The sequence below is a fragment of the Pelophylax lessonae genome (assembly GCF_965119305.1).
Source record: "Pelophylax lessonae genome assembly, chromosome: 1".
Classification (NCBI taxonomy): domain Eukaryota; kingdom Metazoa; phylum Chordata; class Amphibia; order Anura; family Ranidae; genus Pelophylax; species Pelophylax lessonae.
Window position 1 is genome coordinate 611388021 of NC_138768.1, and position 16711 is coordinate 611404731.

The following is a 16711-nucleotide window of genomic DNA, read 5'->3' on the forward strand; positions in this document are numbered from 1 at the left end:
TGTACCAAGACATTCTTTATAAAAATCTGCTGCCATCCACCAGGATGATGAGGATGAAACGAGAGTGGACATTTCAGCAAGACAATGATCTTAAGCACAAAGCTAAGGAAACTCTCAATTGGTTTCAAGAAAGAAAATTAAAGCTGCTAGAATGGCCCAGCCAATCACCTGACTTGAATCCAATAGAAAAACTATTGAAAAAACCAAAGATCAGATTTTAAAGAAGAGGCCCACGGAACCTTCAAGCTTTAAAGACCTGTGTAGAAGAATGGGCCAAAATCACACCCGAACAATGCATGCGACTGGTTTCTCAATACAGGAGGCGTCTTGAAGCTGTCATTACCAACAAAGGATTATGTACGAAGTATTAAATAAATTTCAGTTAGTGTGTTCAAACTACAACATTTTATTACACTTAAAGCGGAGTTCCACCCTGGATTTTTTTTTTTTTTTTTTTAATACCCCCGGGACAGTCAGGGCTAGTGCATTCCACAATGGCTAGCCTCTGATCTGTCCCGGGTTGCACTTACCTGTTAGGACAAATACTTACCTTGCAAACGTCTTGTCCAGCGCTGCCATCTCAGATGTGGGCAGCTTGAAGCCAGCGAGATCCCCTTCGGCGTCTTCTTCCGCCTTCTTTGGTCCCACGATGCTCTGCGCCGGCCCCGACGTCACTTCCGGGTCGCGCGCGTCATCCCTCTACAGCTTCTGGGCATGCCCAGAAGCTGTTTAGAAGGGGATGACTCGCGCGACCCGGAACTGACGTCGGGGCCGGTGCAGGCGCAATGATTCCTGGGAGCTATGACGTTCAGCTCCCAGGAATCATTGCAGAGCCAGGAAGTGACGACGGGCCGCGGCCGAGGAAGGAGGAAGAAGGAAGTAAGGTAAGTATTTTTTCTTCGCTACGAGGTAAGTAAAAAAAAAAAAAAATATGCGATTATCCATTTCTTTTTCAGGTGACCCGAAGCGAGAAGATGGAGGTAAGTATAAAAATAGGACGGAACTCCACTTTAACTTAATTTCTAAACTTATTTTTTTTGTTTTGTTTTTTGTATGTATGGATTGCATGGGTTGTTACCAACATGTGGTGAAAATTTCATATCAATAGCACGTTTTAGAAATATATTTACCTAGAAAAATGGTGACGTGTTCAATATTTATTTTACCCGCTGTATATATCTCAAAAACAGCACACTGGATTTTTTTAGGTTAAGAACATATCATTTTATGATGACTATATCACTGTGTCAGTGGAGGGAGGCTATCTCTGTACGCATTTCACAGGTGACAGATGCCCTGCTTTGTCAGGACAACAGCAAGAGGGTCCAGGTATATCTATAAGCACGCCAGGCAAAGATATCACAAGTAGGGATGAGCTCCTAGGCAGTGGAGGCATTCCCTGCCCCCCCCCCCCCTCAGCTTGTATATTTGCGGCTGCAGGGTGGTCAATGCTTCTAACTGGCTGTCGGATTTGACAGTTTTCAGATGGGATAGCTCAAGCAGGTTCAAACTCATGTCTGAACACGCCTGAACTTATCCCTGACCATGAGTAGTCCTACATTGGTATATATTACTTGAATAGATTGCACGCATAACACTGAAGCTGGTGCAGTGACTACAGATACATTTTTATTTAACATATTTCACACTCCTCAGCTATATTGGATTATGAATTCTAAATATAAAACATCATTGCTTGTTTTTTTTTTTTTTTTTTTTTTGTCCACTTAAGCCAGTAGTCTCCAAACAGTGGCACGGGGGCAACATGAGGCCCTTTGCTTGCTTTTATCTGGCCCTTGGGACACTTTGACTCCACCTGACATCAATGATGGGGCATCATTCCTCCCACTGACACCGTCACTGGAGCATTATTCTTCCCACTCATACCAACAATGAGCTACTATTCCTCCCACTAAATCCAATGATGGGGCATTGTTACTCCCGCTGACACCAGTGATGGGCACAATTCTTCCAACTGGCACCAGTGATGGGGCATCGCTACTGTCACTGACACTATCATTGGGGCATTATTCCTCCCATTGAGACTGGGAGATGGGCACGATTCCTCACACTGACACCAATGATGGGGCATTATTTCTCCCACTCATACCAACAGTTAGCCAGTATTCCTCCCACTAAATTGTTTACTCCCACTGACACCAGAGCAATATCTACTCCTACTGGCCACAGCCCGGCCCCCCTTAAGCCTGAAGGACAGTAAACTGGCCTTTTCTTTAGAAGGTTTGGAGACCCCTGATTTAAGCCATGTGCAAAATCCAGTTCCCTTTCCAATATATAGGTCGATGTGGAGGCCAAAGAACGAGAGGCAGGCCAATCCAGACCAGTATGGTCCCAGAGGTAACTGCAACAAATTTAAATTGAGCTTGTTTCTATGATAGCTTTTTAATATTTATACCTTGATTTGGAGCATTAGCATATAAATACAAAGAGCGGAAATATATTTAGGTTTACCTTGTAGTAGATTAGGCAGTGGTTATTATTCTCTGTGTTTCATATCAAAATCACTATCTGGGCCAAATGACTTTAATTTGTCTGGGTATACTTTTAATTGTATTAAATGTGATAATTTTTAGAGTTATTGTGTTTTTGTGCCATGAAAGTCAAATTTTTCTTGTGTCTAATTATGTTATAATAAAATACATACGTGGCATTATGGCCCACGCCTGTTAAAAAAAAAAGAAGAAGCCATTAAATCTATTCGTGGTCAGCTACAATACATTACATTTTTGTTCTTGGATTTGGCTCTGCTTAAGCATAAGCAGATTTGTTTTTAGGTTTTCTGTTAGATGTTTTCACCTCTTTAGTTAATGCTACTGGTAAACATGCGATTTTCCTTTTCTCTTTAGTGCCAGAAGAATTCATGTACAACCCAGTGACTCGTAGCTATGGAGAGCCACACAAACAAACCGAGGTTTTGAGTTCTTCAGTGGAGTTCATTGCTTCTTCTGATTATATGGTAAAGCACAATCTCTGTTGAACACTGTCGAACTGTATACACATTAACTAAAAGAACATTGGTATATATTTGAAATGAACTTCATTTTGTCTGTTAGAATTTTGAGGCTTCTTTTACATATGCCTTTTGTCATGGTTAGGGACATACTATTGTATTACCACTACACATTCCTGTTCTTTTAAAACCGTAAGGCCATCAGTAACATGTTACAACTCCATTTAATAATGTTCCCCTGCATGATCCTGATCTGCAGGCTAAAATCCTAGTTAGGTCTACTTAATGGAACTTGAGACCGTTTTTGGGTCTCCAGTTTTCTGTGTCAGCCCCACATACATGTGTCAGGAGTTTTCATGTGTAGAAACACAAATGCTGGATGCAGCACACAGGCACATTATTAGGACTTGGATTTGCCGGATCTGTGAGTCAAAATCAGACTGACAAGTAGTAGCTGTATGGTTTCTTCTCCCCACTCCACATTTTTTTTCCCAATTATCACTTGAACTCTGGCAGATTTACCTCCTTCATAATCAGGCCATTTTTTGCTATACGGCACTGCGTTCCTTTAACTGACAATCGTGTGGTCATGCAACGTTGCACCCAAATGAAATTTGTCGTTTTTCCCCCACAAATAGAGGGTTTTTTTGGTGTTATTTGATCACCACCGGGTTTTTTCTTTTTTGCGCTATAAACAAAAAAAAGCTGACAATGTTGAAAAAAAATTTTTTTTACTTTCTGCTATAAAGCATATCCGATTAAAAAAATATAAAAATCTAATTTCCTCATAAATTTAAGCTGATCTGTATTCTGCTACATATTTAGGTATATATTGATTGGTTTGCGCAAAAGTTATAGCATCTACAAATTTTGGGGTATATACTGAATTTTATTTATTTTTTATTTTTTTACTAGTAATGGCAGCAATCAGCGAGACTGCGATATTACGGCAGACAGTATTACACTTTTGACATTGTGGGAACCAGCGACACTAATACAGTGATCAGTGCTAAAAAATATACACTGTCACTGTACTAATGAGACTGGCTGGTAAGGGGTTAAGCATCTAGGTTGATCAAAGGGTTAAATGTGTGCCTAACCAGTGTTTTTGGGTACTATGGTGCTTTCACTGAGGGATGTGCTGGTTTTTATTTTCTGCTTTGCAGGAAAAGAAAATCCATCGTATACCTTCTGTCAGGACGGAGCTCTGCATAATTCACATATGCAGAGCTCTGTCCAGCCTTTCTCTTTGTCGATCAGCGAATGGCATAGGAAGTTCATTGGCAGGCACCCGCTGAATGGCTTCTGCTGTGAGTAATCACAGCAGAAGCAGAGCGCCCCTACCTTAAAGTGCAGAATCATGTGTGTGTGTGTATATATATATATATGTGATTCTGCACAGAATGGCCACCCTGTAGCAGTAAATCTGCTGTAGGGTGATCGGCAAGTGTTTAACCACTTACCGCAAAGTGATGTACCCGTATGTCGGCTGATTTTGCGTGGTTATACCGGGATGATGCCTCTAGCTAGAGGCATTATCCCGGGAATGTTGTTTAGAGCCGGCGGACGGCTTTCCAGGGGTAACGACCAATGCGGCTCGGGAGCCGCTCGATCGTTACCCCGGCGAGCAGGAGGGGACGTTCCCCCCCCCCCCTCCCGCCGCCTTCTGTGGCTCTGCCCGGATCTCCCGTTCCACCGGGAGACACTAGCAACCAGCCGGCACCTCCGCCGGCTGGATGGAGTCCCGATCTAAGCCGATGCGGCTTTGATTGGGTCTTTGATAACGTAACCCGGAGGCGGCGTCCATGAGTTACTCGGCTGCTAAAGGCGGCAGATTCAAAAAGTGAGTGTATTCAAAAATGCAGTTTTCGGGGTTTTGAATACATGGAAGTGTAGTGGACGAGTACCTGTCACTGCATATTGCTGTCACATGGGATGTTTACATTGCTTGTGACAGCAATAAAAGTGATCAGATTTTTTTTTTTTTTAAAAACCTGTGTTAAAATTAAAAAAATAAATAGGAAAAAATAATTTTAGCCGCCCCCGTCGCCGTTGGCTCGCGCACGAAAGAAAACGTATATGGAAGTCGAGCCGCAAATGCAATCACTGTTCAGAACACACATGTGAGGTATCCCCGCGATCGCCAGAGCGTGAGCAATAATTCAGCTACACTCTAACTCTAAACTGGTAACCGTTAAAAAAAATTTAAAGCGTCGCCTATGGAGATTTCTAACTTTACTGTTTAGTTTTTTTTAAATGCAGTGAAATGTGATTTTTCGTAATTTTTCCCAAAAAATTTAGTTTGAAAAACCGCTGCGCAAATACCGCGTGACAAAAAATATTGCAAGGACTGCCATTTTATTCTCCAGAGTCTTTGCTAAAAAAAAATATATATATAATGTTTGGGGGTTCTAAGTAATTTTCTAGCAAAAAATACTGATTTTAACTTGTAAACAAAAAGTGTCAAAAATAGGCCTGGGGCTTAAGTGTTTAAGGAGGGGCATGACCACTGGGAAATTGTTAAACTTGACTCGGCCCAGCATTGATTTCATGTTTATGGAGAATAAATGAACTGGACTGTGTGAAAATACAATAATATGTACTGGAATTTTTGTTCGTTTCTCTACTTTCCTCCACTGAACAGAAATTTGGTTAACAGATTTAGGGTGCTAATACAAAATGTTTGGCATCCTTATACTGAAGTCGTTGTGTTTAGTACCCATTGTAGGTAGGAAAAGGTCATGTTTGCACGGGAGCATTTAATAAAAACCTAAAAACATTTTTTTTTTCTAGTTTTGAATAGAGTGGGGACGGATTACTACCTCTGTTGGATTGTTACTTCTACCTGAGGCTTCATTAGATTTCCTCTCACTTCTTATCTAGTGAAACTGCTGTCAAAACAGGAAGTAATGGGAAATCTCTGTAATAGAGCCACAAATAGAAGTAACAATCCAACAACTTTTTGTCGTTTTCAATAAATGCTTACATGCCAATATGACCCTTTCCTACCTGGTATGCAATGGGTACTATACACAACAAATTTTCAGGAACATATTTAAAAGGGACACAGACAGAAATAAGAACTTGATGAGAGTTGTAGCCTTCTCCTACTCTGCTAAAGAAAATGTTTTATTTCTGTCTGTGTTGCTTTTTACCAGGACAGGAAACTTTAACAGGACAGGAAAGGAGGGAAGCCCCTCTAATGGGACTCGAGATAGCATTAAAATTCTGACAGGGGTTATAATCCTTCCCCACTGTATCCAAAAGTAAGCAAAAAAGTTTTGGCTGGAAATACACTTTAAAGTATGTTGGGCTGTGACAGAATGGGAACGATGCAACAAACCCTGACAGAGTTTCTTTTCCTTCTTTGCTCTACACAAAAGTAAAAAGAAGTGGTAAAGATTATTTTTACCTTTTTGTAAATGTGATCTAAAAGTACTTTAAATTCTGATGTAGCAGCTTTTAACCGCTTGCTGACTAACGTACATTTTCTGCGGCAAGTCGGCTTTCCTGCACAAAATCAAGTACCTGTACAGCATTTTGTGCAGGAGCTCTAGGGGGAGCCAATCAGCAGGTCCAGCGGACCCGATGTTCGCGGGCCACCCGCGATCGTTCACAAGAGGAGACACAGAAAGGCTGTCTGCCTATGTAAACAAGGCAGATCGGCATTATGACTGGGAGGAAGAAAGAGATCTTGTGTTTCTGCTAAGCAGGAACACCGATCTCTGTCTCCCCCCCCCCCAGTCAGACCATCCCCCACTCAGCAAATACTCCCAGGGAACACAATTAACTTTTTGATCGCCCCTGATGTTAACCCCTTTCCCTGCCAACGTTATTAGTACAGTAACAGTGCATTTTTTTTTTTTTAGCACTTATCACTGTATTAGTGTAACTGGTCTCCAAAAAAGTGTCAGGTGTCTGATTTGTCCACTGCAATGTCGCAGACCCACTATAAGTCACTGATCGCTGCAATTACTGGTAAAAAAATATCCCATGGTTTGTAGATGCTATAAGTTTTGCACAAGCCAATGAATATAAGCTTACTGGTATTTTTTTACCAAAATATGTAGCAGTATACATTGGCCTAAATTGATGCAAAAAATAGTTTGTTTTTTTTTACATTTTTTGGATATGTTTTATAGCAGAAAGTAAAAAAATATATAATTTTTTTTCTCTTTTTTTTTTTTTATGGCGCAAAAAATAAAAAACGCAGAGGTGATCAAATACCACCAAATGAAATGTTCTATTTGTGGGAAAAAAAAGGACATAAACTTTATTTGCGTACAGCGTTGAACGACCGTGCAATTGTCAGTTAAACTAATGCAGTGCCACATCGCAAAAAATGGCCTGGTCATTAAGGAGGTAAAACCTTTCCGGGGCTGAAGTGGTTTAAGAGGTTCTACAATTCTATGCAATATGATAAAAAAAATTAACTTCTTTGTGCATCCTAGCCTAAGCCCTATGTCGATCCAGTGCTGTGCACTAGAGCATCGTTGCTCTCTCTCTCCTCTCACTGGCTCAGAAGTCATCAAAGCCAGTGGGGCCAGGCCGCACTGTGGGTGTCAATGGACACACTGAGCATGGCTCGAGAGCGAGCCGCGACTTGCTATGGGGGCACTCAGCGTGGGGATAAGGGCTACCAGGCGCACGGGCAGGGGACCCAAGAAGAGGATGATCAGGGTTGCTCTGTGCAAAACCAATGCACAGAGCAGGTAAGTAGAACATGTTTGTTATTTTTTTCCTATTACAATTGCTTTAAATAATTCTTGTAACCATACTTTTATTCACCTAAAGATTAAACTTCTTTAAATGTTTGGCTTCTTACATATTTTTTTAATAAGCTTTTTTTTTTTCTGATTTGCACTTAAGCTTCGACCACCTCCCCCAGCGGTTTATCTGTTTGTTCTGGATGTATCATACAATGCTATAGAGTCGGGGTATCTACAATATTTCTCTCAGTCACTTTTGGAAAATCTTGACAGGTATGTATTTTTTCCAGAAAAGTTTTATTTATTTAACAGCCTCCATCACATAACCCATCCCATCCCTTTGAAATCGATGTAATGGAGTTTATATATTGTATATTAGTAAGCAATCTATCCTGACTCCCTTATATACGCTATTTTACAGAACTGCTCACTCTGATTGCTAAGCAATAGATAAGCTTATCGTTATTTTATTTTTCTCGTCATGGTACATATTTAAACAGTGCGCTATGTAATTATTGATTTTCAGTATATGTATGACTTTTATCTGAATGACTCATTCATTCCAAACCATCAATAGCTGTTGTCTAAATTTAAATTTAGCCAGAGATAACAGCTTGTTGACATTTTAGAATTCTGAGTTTTTTGTACAACATGTTGTTCATGCATCTCAGGTATCTGAAGTACCACTAATTACAGAACAGGATCTAATGAGACCAGCAGCTTAGAACATTTTGTCTGTTTAAAAAAAAAGCACTTGTTTATATTCCCTGCATAGTTTGATTGGTATTGACTGAACAGTAAGCAGATATGCATTTCGAACAATAAAAATGTTTTCCTCCAAGCATCTGATTACCTTTTACATGAGAAGCTTGACGTTGCTTCCACTATAATAAAAATCATGGTAGCCGCTCCTACTATTGGATTCTTTTTATCATACTGAGTCAAAAATTCATGAGTAGCTTGCAGAAAATCATAGTGTGGTTGGTAAGATGTCACCAACTTAAGCTTGGCTGTTTGCCTGTACAATCTGTACCGCTTGAATTTAATGATTGTTAAGATTTTAGGTTATATATATATATATATATATATATATATATATATATATATATATAGGTTGCTGATCAGGTTATATGCACCACCCACCCAGAGTGCCGTGTCTGCAGTTTTTCAGTTGTGCCTGCTAACCTGGCCCAAGCCCAGCTCCCCTCTAGTAACCATGTACCCTGATTTTCATTCTCTGAAATGTAGTTTAAAATAATTCCTCACTTTCTGAGCTGAAACAAAAGGCATTGTATAGCTTCCAGAACACAGAAATGCATACACGTCCAAATTACTATGTTCATTCAGAATGGTTCCTTAAGTGTTTGGCATATAGATTGAAGGGGGAGAAAAGTCCAATATTAACTATTCTAAAAACATTCCCTCCCTCTCCACCTACCTATTCTGCATACCCTGTATAAAAAAGATCTGTGTACTTGCTGCTTTTTAATCCGCTCTGGTCTTGTCATGTGATCCTGTAGCTCTGGCTCCCCTGTGTCAGTGAGTGGCTGCTTCGGGGGGGGGGGGGGGGAGGGAGGGCCAACTACAGCTGGGCCATGGAAGTCCATGATGTCATTGCTCCTGCAATTCACAGCCCTTGTTGAGCGCTTCCTTACAAAAGGAAGCTGAAAGCTTCAGAATCGCATGATTGAGCTGGATTAAAAAAAGGTAAGTACACAGGGGTATGCAGGATAGGTAGGAGGAGGGGATGAGGGGACATTTTTAAAAGTGGTTACTGTTGGGCTTTTCTTCCACTTTAAGTTATGACTAGAGGTTTCCTATCCTTTTGTCATGCAAAGTTCTCTGTAATTTATTCCAAGTCTGTGTTTTTTGTTATGTACACTCAGTACTGAGGCCATATACTTACTGCCAGTAACAAATAAACCCCACTTTAGGAAACCTTGGTTTTACTGAGGTAAGCATTGTTACAGTACCCCACAAAGGTGAGTACACCCCTCACATTTTTGTAAATATTTTATTATATCTTTTTATGTGACAATACTGAAGAAATTACACTTTGTACACTCACTACTTTACATTGTAGCAGCTGGTATAACAGTGTAAATTTGCTGTCCCCTCAACTCAACACTCTGCCATTAATGTCTAAACCACTGGCAACAAAAATGAGTACACCCCTAAGTGAAAATGTCCAAATTGGGCCCAATTAGCCATTTTCCCTCCCCGGTGTCATGTGACTCGTTAGTGTTACAAGGTCTCAGGTGTGAATGGGGAGCAGGTGTGTTAAATTTGGTGTTATCAGTCTCACATTCTCATCTGGTCACTGGAAGTTCAACATGGCACCTCATGACAAAGAACTCTCTGAGGATCTGAAAAAAAAAAAGAATTGTTGCTCTACATAAAGATGGCCTAGGCCAGTGATGGCGAACCTTGGCACCCCAGATGTTTTTGAACTATTTTTCCCATGAAGCTCATGCACTCTGCAGTGCAGTAGAGCATCATGGGAAATGTGCCAAGGTTCGCCATCACTGGCCTAGGCTATAAGAAGATTGCCAAGACCCTGAAACTGAGCTGCAGCACAGTGGTCAAAACCATACAGCAGTTTAACAGGTCAGGTTTCACTCAGAACAGGCCTCGCCATGGTCGACCAAAGAAGTTGAGTGTACATGCTCAGCGTCATATCCAGGGGTTGTCCTTGGGAAATACAATGAGTGCTGCCAGCATTGCTGCAGAGGTTAAAGGGGTGGGGGGTCAGCCTGTCAGTGCTTAGACCATACACCACACACTGCATCAAATTGGTCTGCATGGCTGTCATCCCAGAAGGAAGCCTCTTCTAAAGACGTTGCACAAAAAAGCCTGCCAACAGTTTGCTGAAGACAAGGAAACTAAGGATGTTGATTACTGGAACCATGTCCTGTGGTCTGATAAGACCTAGATAAACTTATTTGGTTCAGATGGTGTCAAGCGTGTGTAGCGGCAACCAGGGGAGGAGTACAAAGACAAGTGTGTCTTGCCTACAGTCAAACATAGTGATGAGAGTGTCATGGTCTGGGGCTGCATGAGTGCTACTGGCACTGGGGAGCTACAGTTCATTGAGGGAACCATGAATGCCAGCATGTACTGTGACATAGTGAAGCAGAGTATGATTCCCCTCCCTTCGGAGACTGGGCCACAGGGCAGAATTCCAACATAACGACCCCAAGCAGACCTCCAAGGCGACCACTGCCTTGCTAAAGAAGCTGAGGGTAAAGGTGATGGACTGGCGAAGCATGTCTTCAGACCTAAACCCTATTGAACATCTGTGGGGCATCCTCAAATGGAAGGTGGAGGAGCGCAAGGTCTCTAACATCCACCAGCTCCGTGATGTTGTCGTGGAGGAGGACTCCAGTTGCAACCTGTAAAGCTCTGGTGAACTCCATGCCCAAGAGGGTTAAGGCTATGCTGGAAAATAATGGTGGCCACACAAAATATTGACACCTAGGGGTGTACTCACTTTTGTTGCCAGCGGTTTAGACATTAATGGCTGTGTGTTGAGTTATTTTGAGGGCACAGCAAATTTAAACCGTTATACAAGCTGTGCACTCACTACTTTACATTGTAGCAAAGTGTCATTTCTTCAGTGTTGTCACATGAAAAGATATGATAAAATATTTACAAAAAATGTGGGGAATGTACTCACTTTTGTGAGATACTGTAGTTCAAATAGTTAACTCTACCTATTCTTGGGAGTCAGTTTTTAACAAACTTTCAAATAACAGGCATTTCAGAAAATCCATAAGCCTTCTAAGGGATTTTTTGAAATACCAGGAGTTGAGTGTGACATTACTACTTGAAAGTGTCTGTTCCTGGATTCAGTAGCTGTAAGTGGAGGGGTTATACACTTTTTGTACCTGTGGCCCAATTCTGCATCTCTTGGTGTTTAAGAATTCCTAATAGACTTCTATGGGAACAATACAGTGTACTAGAGAGATGCAAAACCTGACCAAATATTCTGTAAGGTGAGTAGCTTAGTTCGAATCCACTTACTTTATCGATCCTACCCTTCCTGATCCTCCCCTTCCTGATCCTCCATTTTCTCTGGAAATATAGTGAACGCAGACAAACTTGGGTGATCAGTAACCTCATGAAACTGAAATATAAGCCTGGTATGATAATTTTGTCCATCATAACACTCATATCAATTTCTATTTTAAGATTGCGTGGAGATTCCAGAACAAAAATTGGCTTCATAACATTTGATAGCACTGTGCATTTCTACAATTTACAAGAAGGTCTTTCACAACCCCAGATGCTAATTGTTTCAGATGTAGATGGTAAGTACTTGGAAGGTTAAGTGCACCACTGACATTAAAATGAATAATAAAGGCTGATATACTTAAATACCTTGTCAGGGAGCCGCATAACCTGCATAAAACCTACATAAAACTTTAGAGAAAGCCATACCTAAAACAATCTTCTTCAAAGCTACTAACAACTATGAAGGGCAAGGGACTGTCTGATTTGTTATGAACTGAATGGATTACTTAGGAGGGCCCTCACGTTACATAGTTCTAGTAAATCAAAAGAGATATGTACACAGATGGTGCATTGACAGATTATTGCCGCCTTCTAACTTTTTGAAATGTATTTTGTTGTAAGATGAACCATAGTTCCCCGTTTTTTTTTTTTTTTTTGTTATTTTTTTGTTTTTTAATGTGCATGCTGGTTTGTATATTGTTTTAAGGTACTTCAGAAGTCAACTTTAATTTGTCACCCTTGATTTAAAAGTGTAAGCCAAGGTTGGTCTACAATATTTTGTCCACTCTTGGCTTAAACTAATCTCAAGAACAAAAATTAATATATGTTGCAGGTTTCTAGAGATACTATATGCTTACTTAAATGTTTTCAGTCTTTTTTCTTTATTTTTATCTGGTTATCCTAACTCACTTCCTGTCCTAGGGTGACAAGGCTTACTCGCTCTACTGTATCTACAGAGGTGTTGTCACCCTAGGACTGTAGATGTAAGTACTACCGGACACCTCCACCTCTTGCTGTCTCCATAACATGGGGGTGGAAGTGCTTTGATATTAACATAAGTGAACTGGGCAGGGTGCAAAACACTTGATAGTATAGATAACAGTTCATAAAGGAGAAAAAAGGGGTAAGTTCTTTGTTGGGTTTATAATGCACATTTAACTGCTACTGTACCAATGCTGTAAGCACAGTGGGGGAATTCAATAAAACTGCTTAAAAGAAGAATCTGCATGACAATCCAAAATTTCAAGCATACATGTAAGCATAGGGTACAATAAGTGAGGCACTTCATTATATTGCTCTGTTACAACATAATCTACCGCTTCGCACCATACTGTGGCCAATAGAACTTAATGAAATGTCATGTTTCAAGAAAGTCTGCCTAAAAATAAAAAGTTGAAGAGTGTAATGTGCTTGCACTACCGCATACCAACAGCAACCCTCAGAGTTATCTAAGGTTTAGAATCTATTTTTTCCTGGCATGAGAATAAAACTAACCAAAAATAGTTGATGTTTCAGTTCTGTACCTGCAGTCTAACCAAATGTTGCTCTATATTTAGGAAGAATTCAGAGAACTTCTGCTTTTTGTGACCCTGTTTTTTTAATTGCCTGCTGCTTCGTTTTTCCACTTTCTGCCAAGACTGCCAGTACCAAATACATTAAAGGGAATAACCACTGGCAAATGGATATCACTTGAACTTTAATATAGAATTGGGGGGGGGGGTGGAGAATAAAGTGGTTTTCTCCTAGTGTCAGGAAAACTTGTCAGAAGTGACTCATGCTGTTAGCAGAGGAGCGTAGCAGCAGACAAAAGTGACACTTAGTTCTCACAATAGAGGGATAAGTCTTGTTCATATTTCGTGTCTGAGGTTTACAACCACTTAAACCTAAAACATGTGTGACGGTAAAGTTTCTGTTGGTATGTAGTGGGCTGGTTGTGCCTTGAACATTGCCTTGCTTTTAAGCCTGCTCTTCTCAAATCAGATTCTATGTGGCTTAGCCCTTGCACATTATGTAGTTTTTTATGTTATATCTAAAGTAAAAACTAGTGTTTGAGTGCCATTTGGAGAAGTACTTCCTGCCCTATGGAGTCAAGTTTTAATCAGAGTATAGCTTATTAAGTCAATTAAATTCCTGAGATATTGATCTGGTCAGTTAAATTTCAGAGGGGGTTGTTAATTAGTTTCAGCTGCTTTGGTGTTAATGAAATTACCAGGGTGCACTAGATGGGCAACAATGAGACAACCTTCAAAACGGGAATGGGTTTACAGGTAGATTGATACAGGTACATTTTTTTCCCTACTCCTCTTTTCTGACTGTTTTTTGCTAGTTTTGCATTTGGCTAGGGTAAGTGTCACTGCAGTCCAACTCCTCCAGCATGGCACATCAATACGTGCCATTGCCAGAAGGTTTGCTGTGTCTCCCAGCACAGTCTCAAGAGCATGGAGAGGAGATTCCAGTCGACAGGCAGATACTCTAGGAGAGCTGGACAGGTCCGTAGAAGGTCCTTAACCCATCAGCAGGACCAATATCTGCTCCTTTGTGCAAGGAGGAACAGGATGAGCACTGCCAGAGCCCTACAAAATAATCTCCACCAGGCCACTGGTGTGAATGGCTCTGACCAAACAATCAGAAAAAGACTTTGAGGGTGGCCTGAGGGCCCGACGTCTAGTGGACCTTGTGCTCACAGCCTGTCACTGTGGAGCTAGATTTTTTCCCCATTGAGATCTGATGCGTTTTTAAAGTGTTCCTTTAATTTTTTTGAACAGTGTAAAATAGGGCTGTGCATCTTCACTTACCTCACGATTCGATGCGATTACGATTATTAGGGTCGCGATTCGATACGATTCGATTCCGCTATGCATCACGATTACTGCCCAATGCCCATGCCCAGCCCACTGCCCAATGGTTTTCAAAACTTTATAAAAAACAAACAAACAATCAAGCAGTCACAAATAAAAGAATCCTTTTTATTTTTATTTGCTTCAAAGGACACTTTCCTGGACCCTGTCATGGCCTGCAAGCCCTGCATACTTTAGTGCACTTGCACTGCAAACATATAGGAAGGTCTGAAAATGCAAACAGCATAGCAGAGACAGACAACAACACTAGTATTTTACTAGAAGTAACAGTAAAATTAGTAAAAAACTGTAGTAGTGCAGTTTACTGCTTCATAAAAGAAAATATTAATATAAGCCAGGCCTACCACCATTTAAAGTACAACTAAAGGCCAAACTTTTTGGATTTTGGATAAAGTTTGGCCTATAGTTGTACTTTAAGGCAAGCCAAGATAGAAGAAGCCAGCCAGCCAGCCAAGCTAATATTCTTGTGAAAATGGTCATCATAAATTCCCACAAAACATTATATATAAATCCTTTTATGTGAATATGCATTGCAATAAAGCTGACTGACAGAGACCCCCAGGCCCCCACTGACACTGACTGACCCCCCTGGCTGCCAAAATGCCACAGCAGAACAGTACCCCCGGGCCCCGACCGACCGTCCCCTGTCCCAGGCCCCCCCCCCCCCATCACAGACATCCCCCAGAGATACAGACAAGAGACCCCCATGAATGATTACACAATTATTTGTTCGGACATACCTGCTGTGTGACTGTGTGGGTTGTTTTGCACTGCATTGCAGAGGAGGACAGGTGCTGTGCTGCTCTCTGGGTTCTGTGGCGGGCGGCTGGCGTCACTGGCAGTGGCGTGGCGGCTGGGCCTCCAGGGCCTGTCGGCTATGGTGAGGTGAGGCTGGCGGCGCTGGCTGGCTGCGATGGGGACGCACTTGGGGCTCCTCGCTCCTGTGTGTGGACTCACTGGACTGGCGGCTTCTGGCTTGGATGGCTGGCTGGCTGGCTTCTATGCCGCAGGTGGGACGCCGATACACGCGGGGGATGTCTTGCTGCGCCTCAGCCCGGGTCAAAGAGGCAGAAGGGGAGGGGCGGAGCCTTTTTATTAAGCTCCCGCCACTAACCCACCAATCAGCTGCCGATCCTGCGATCTTGTAATTTTTTTATTTTTTTTTCCCTTGCGCGATAGGGCGTGGTCGCGGCTGATGACGTCATTTCGTATAATCGATTATGCCGGCAGCCCACATCGATGCAGAATCGCGAAGGGTCGAATCGCGATGCATCGATCTTTCGATTATATTCCCCAGCCCTAGTGTAAAAGCATTTTTTTTCTAAATAAAGCTTCAATAGATTGACCTATGTATATTAAGCTTGCCCATACATAGATCGAAATTCATCTGGTCCCTGCTGAACCCGGCTGAATTTCGATCCATTATATAAAACTATTGCTGCGCCAAGTAAACATAAATAAGTGAGGATAAATCAAAATAGATCAGTGTTGGTAGTGATATACATGTGAATATATATAAAACAGTGCCAAAAATATCCAAATCAAGTAATATATCAGAATTAATAAAGTCCCAGAATCATAGTTTGTGCCAAAAAGTGATAAACTTCTTCATCCAAATTATAAGTGATTAAGGGTGCTTGCATGCTCCACTCAAAAAGTGCTCCACGTGACTGGTGACAACCTAGCAGCTCACCTCAAGGATAGGCTCTTAATGAGCCATAACACGCATGTATCAGATATATTGCAGCAGCCTGGTCTTCCTAACACGACCTCCTGGTGATCTCTCCAGAAATACCAGCATCGATGTAGGGAATACAAAAGAACAGAAGATCTAATGCTCTCTGCTTGAAATCGGTTTATTTGAGGCAATAAATAGGAAGTGCACTTACATTTGATGGCACTCACAGCAGTGCGGGCTATCTACACATTGAAACACTCTCTGCCAGTGTTCTTCCGGGTATCGGCGTGATGACGCATAGGCTCCTCCCCCCCCGTACGCGTTGCGTAATTAACTTCGTCAGTTAATTACGTAACGCGTACGGGGGTAACGTGTACGGGGGGAGGAGCCTATGCGTCATCACGCCGATACCCCGAAGAACACTGGCAGAGAGTGTTTCAATGTGTAGATAGCCCGCACTGCTGTGAGTGCCATCAAATGT

At 41.6% G+C, this 16711-nt stretch overlaps 1 protein-coding gene across 2 annotated transcripts in view; it reads left to right on the forward strand.

Annotated features, from left to right (window-relative positions):
• The window catches only part of SEC24B (SEC24 homolog B, COPII coat complex component), a 152728-nt gene that overhangs the window by 87291 nt on the left and 48726 nt on the right, over nt 1-16711 (forward strand). For both annotated transcript variants that reach the window (XM_082263158.1, XM_082263159.1), the window contains 3 exons: nt 2868-2977; nt 7841-7953; nt 11872-11990. In XM_082263158.1, the coding sequence (XP_082119284.1) occupies nt 2868-2977; nt 7841-7953; nt 11872-11990 (342 nt within the window). The remainder of the gene's footprint in view (nt 1-2867; nt 2978-7840; nt 7954-11871; nt 11991-16711) is intronic.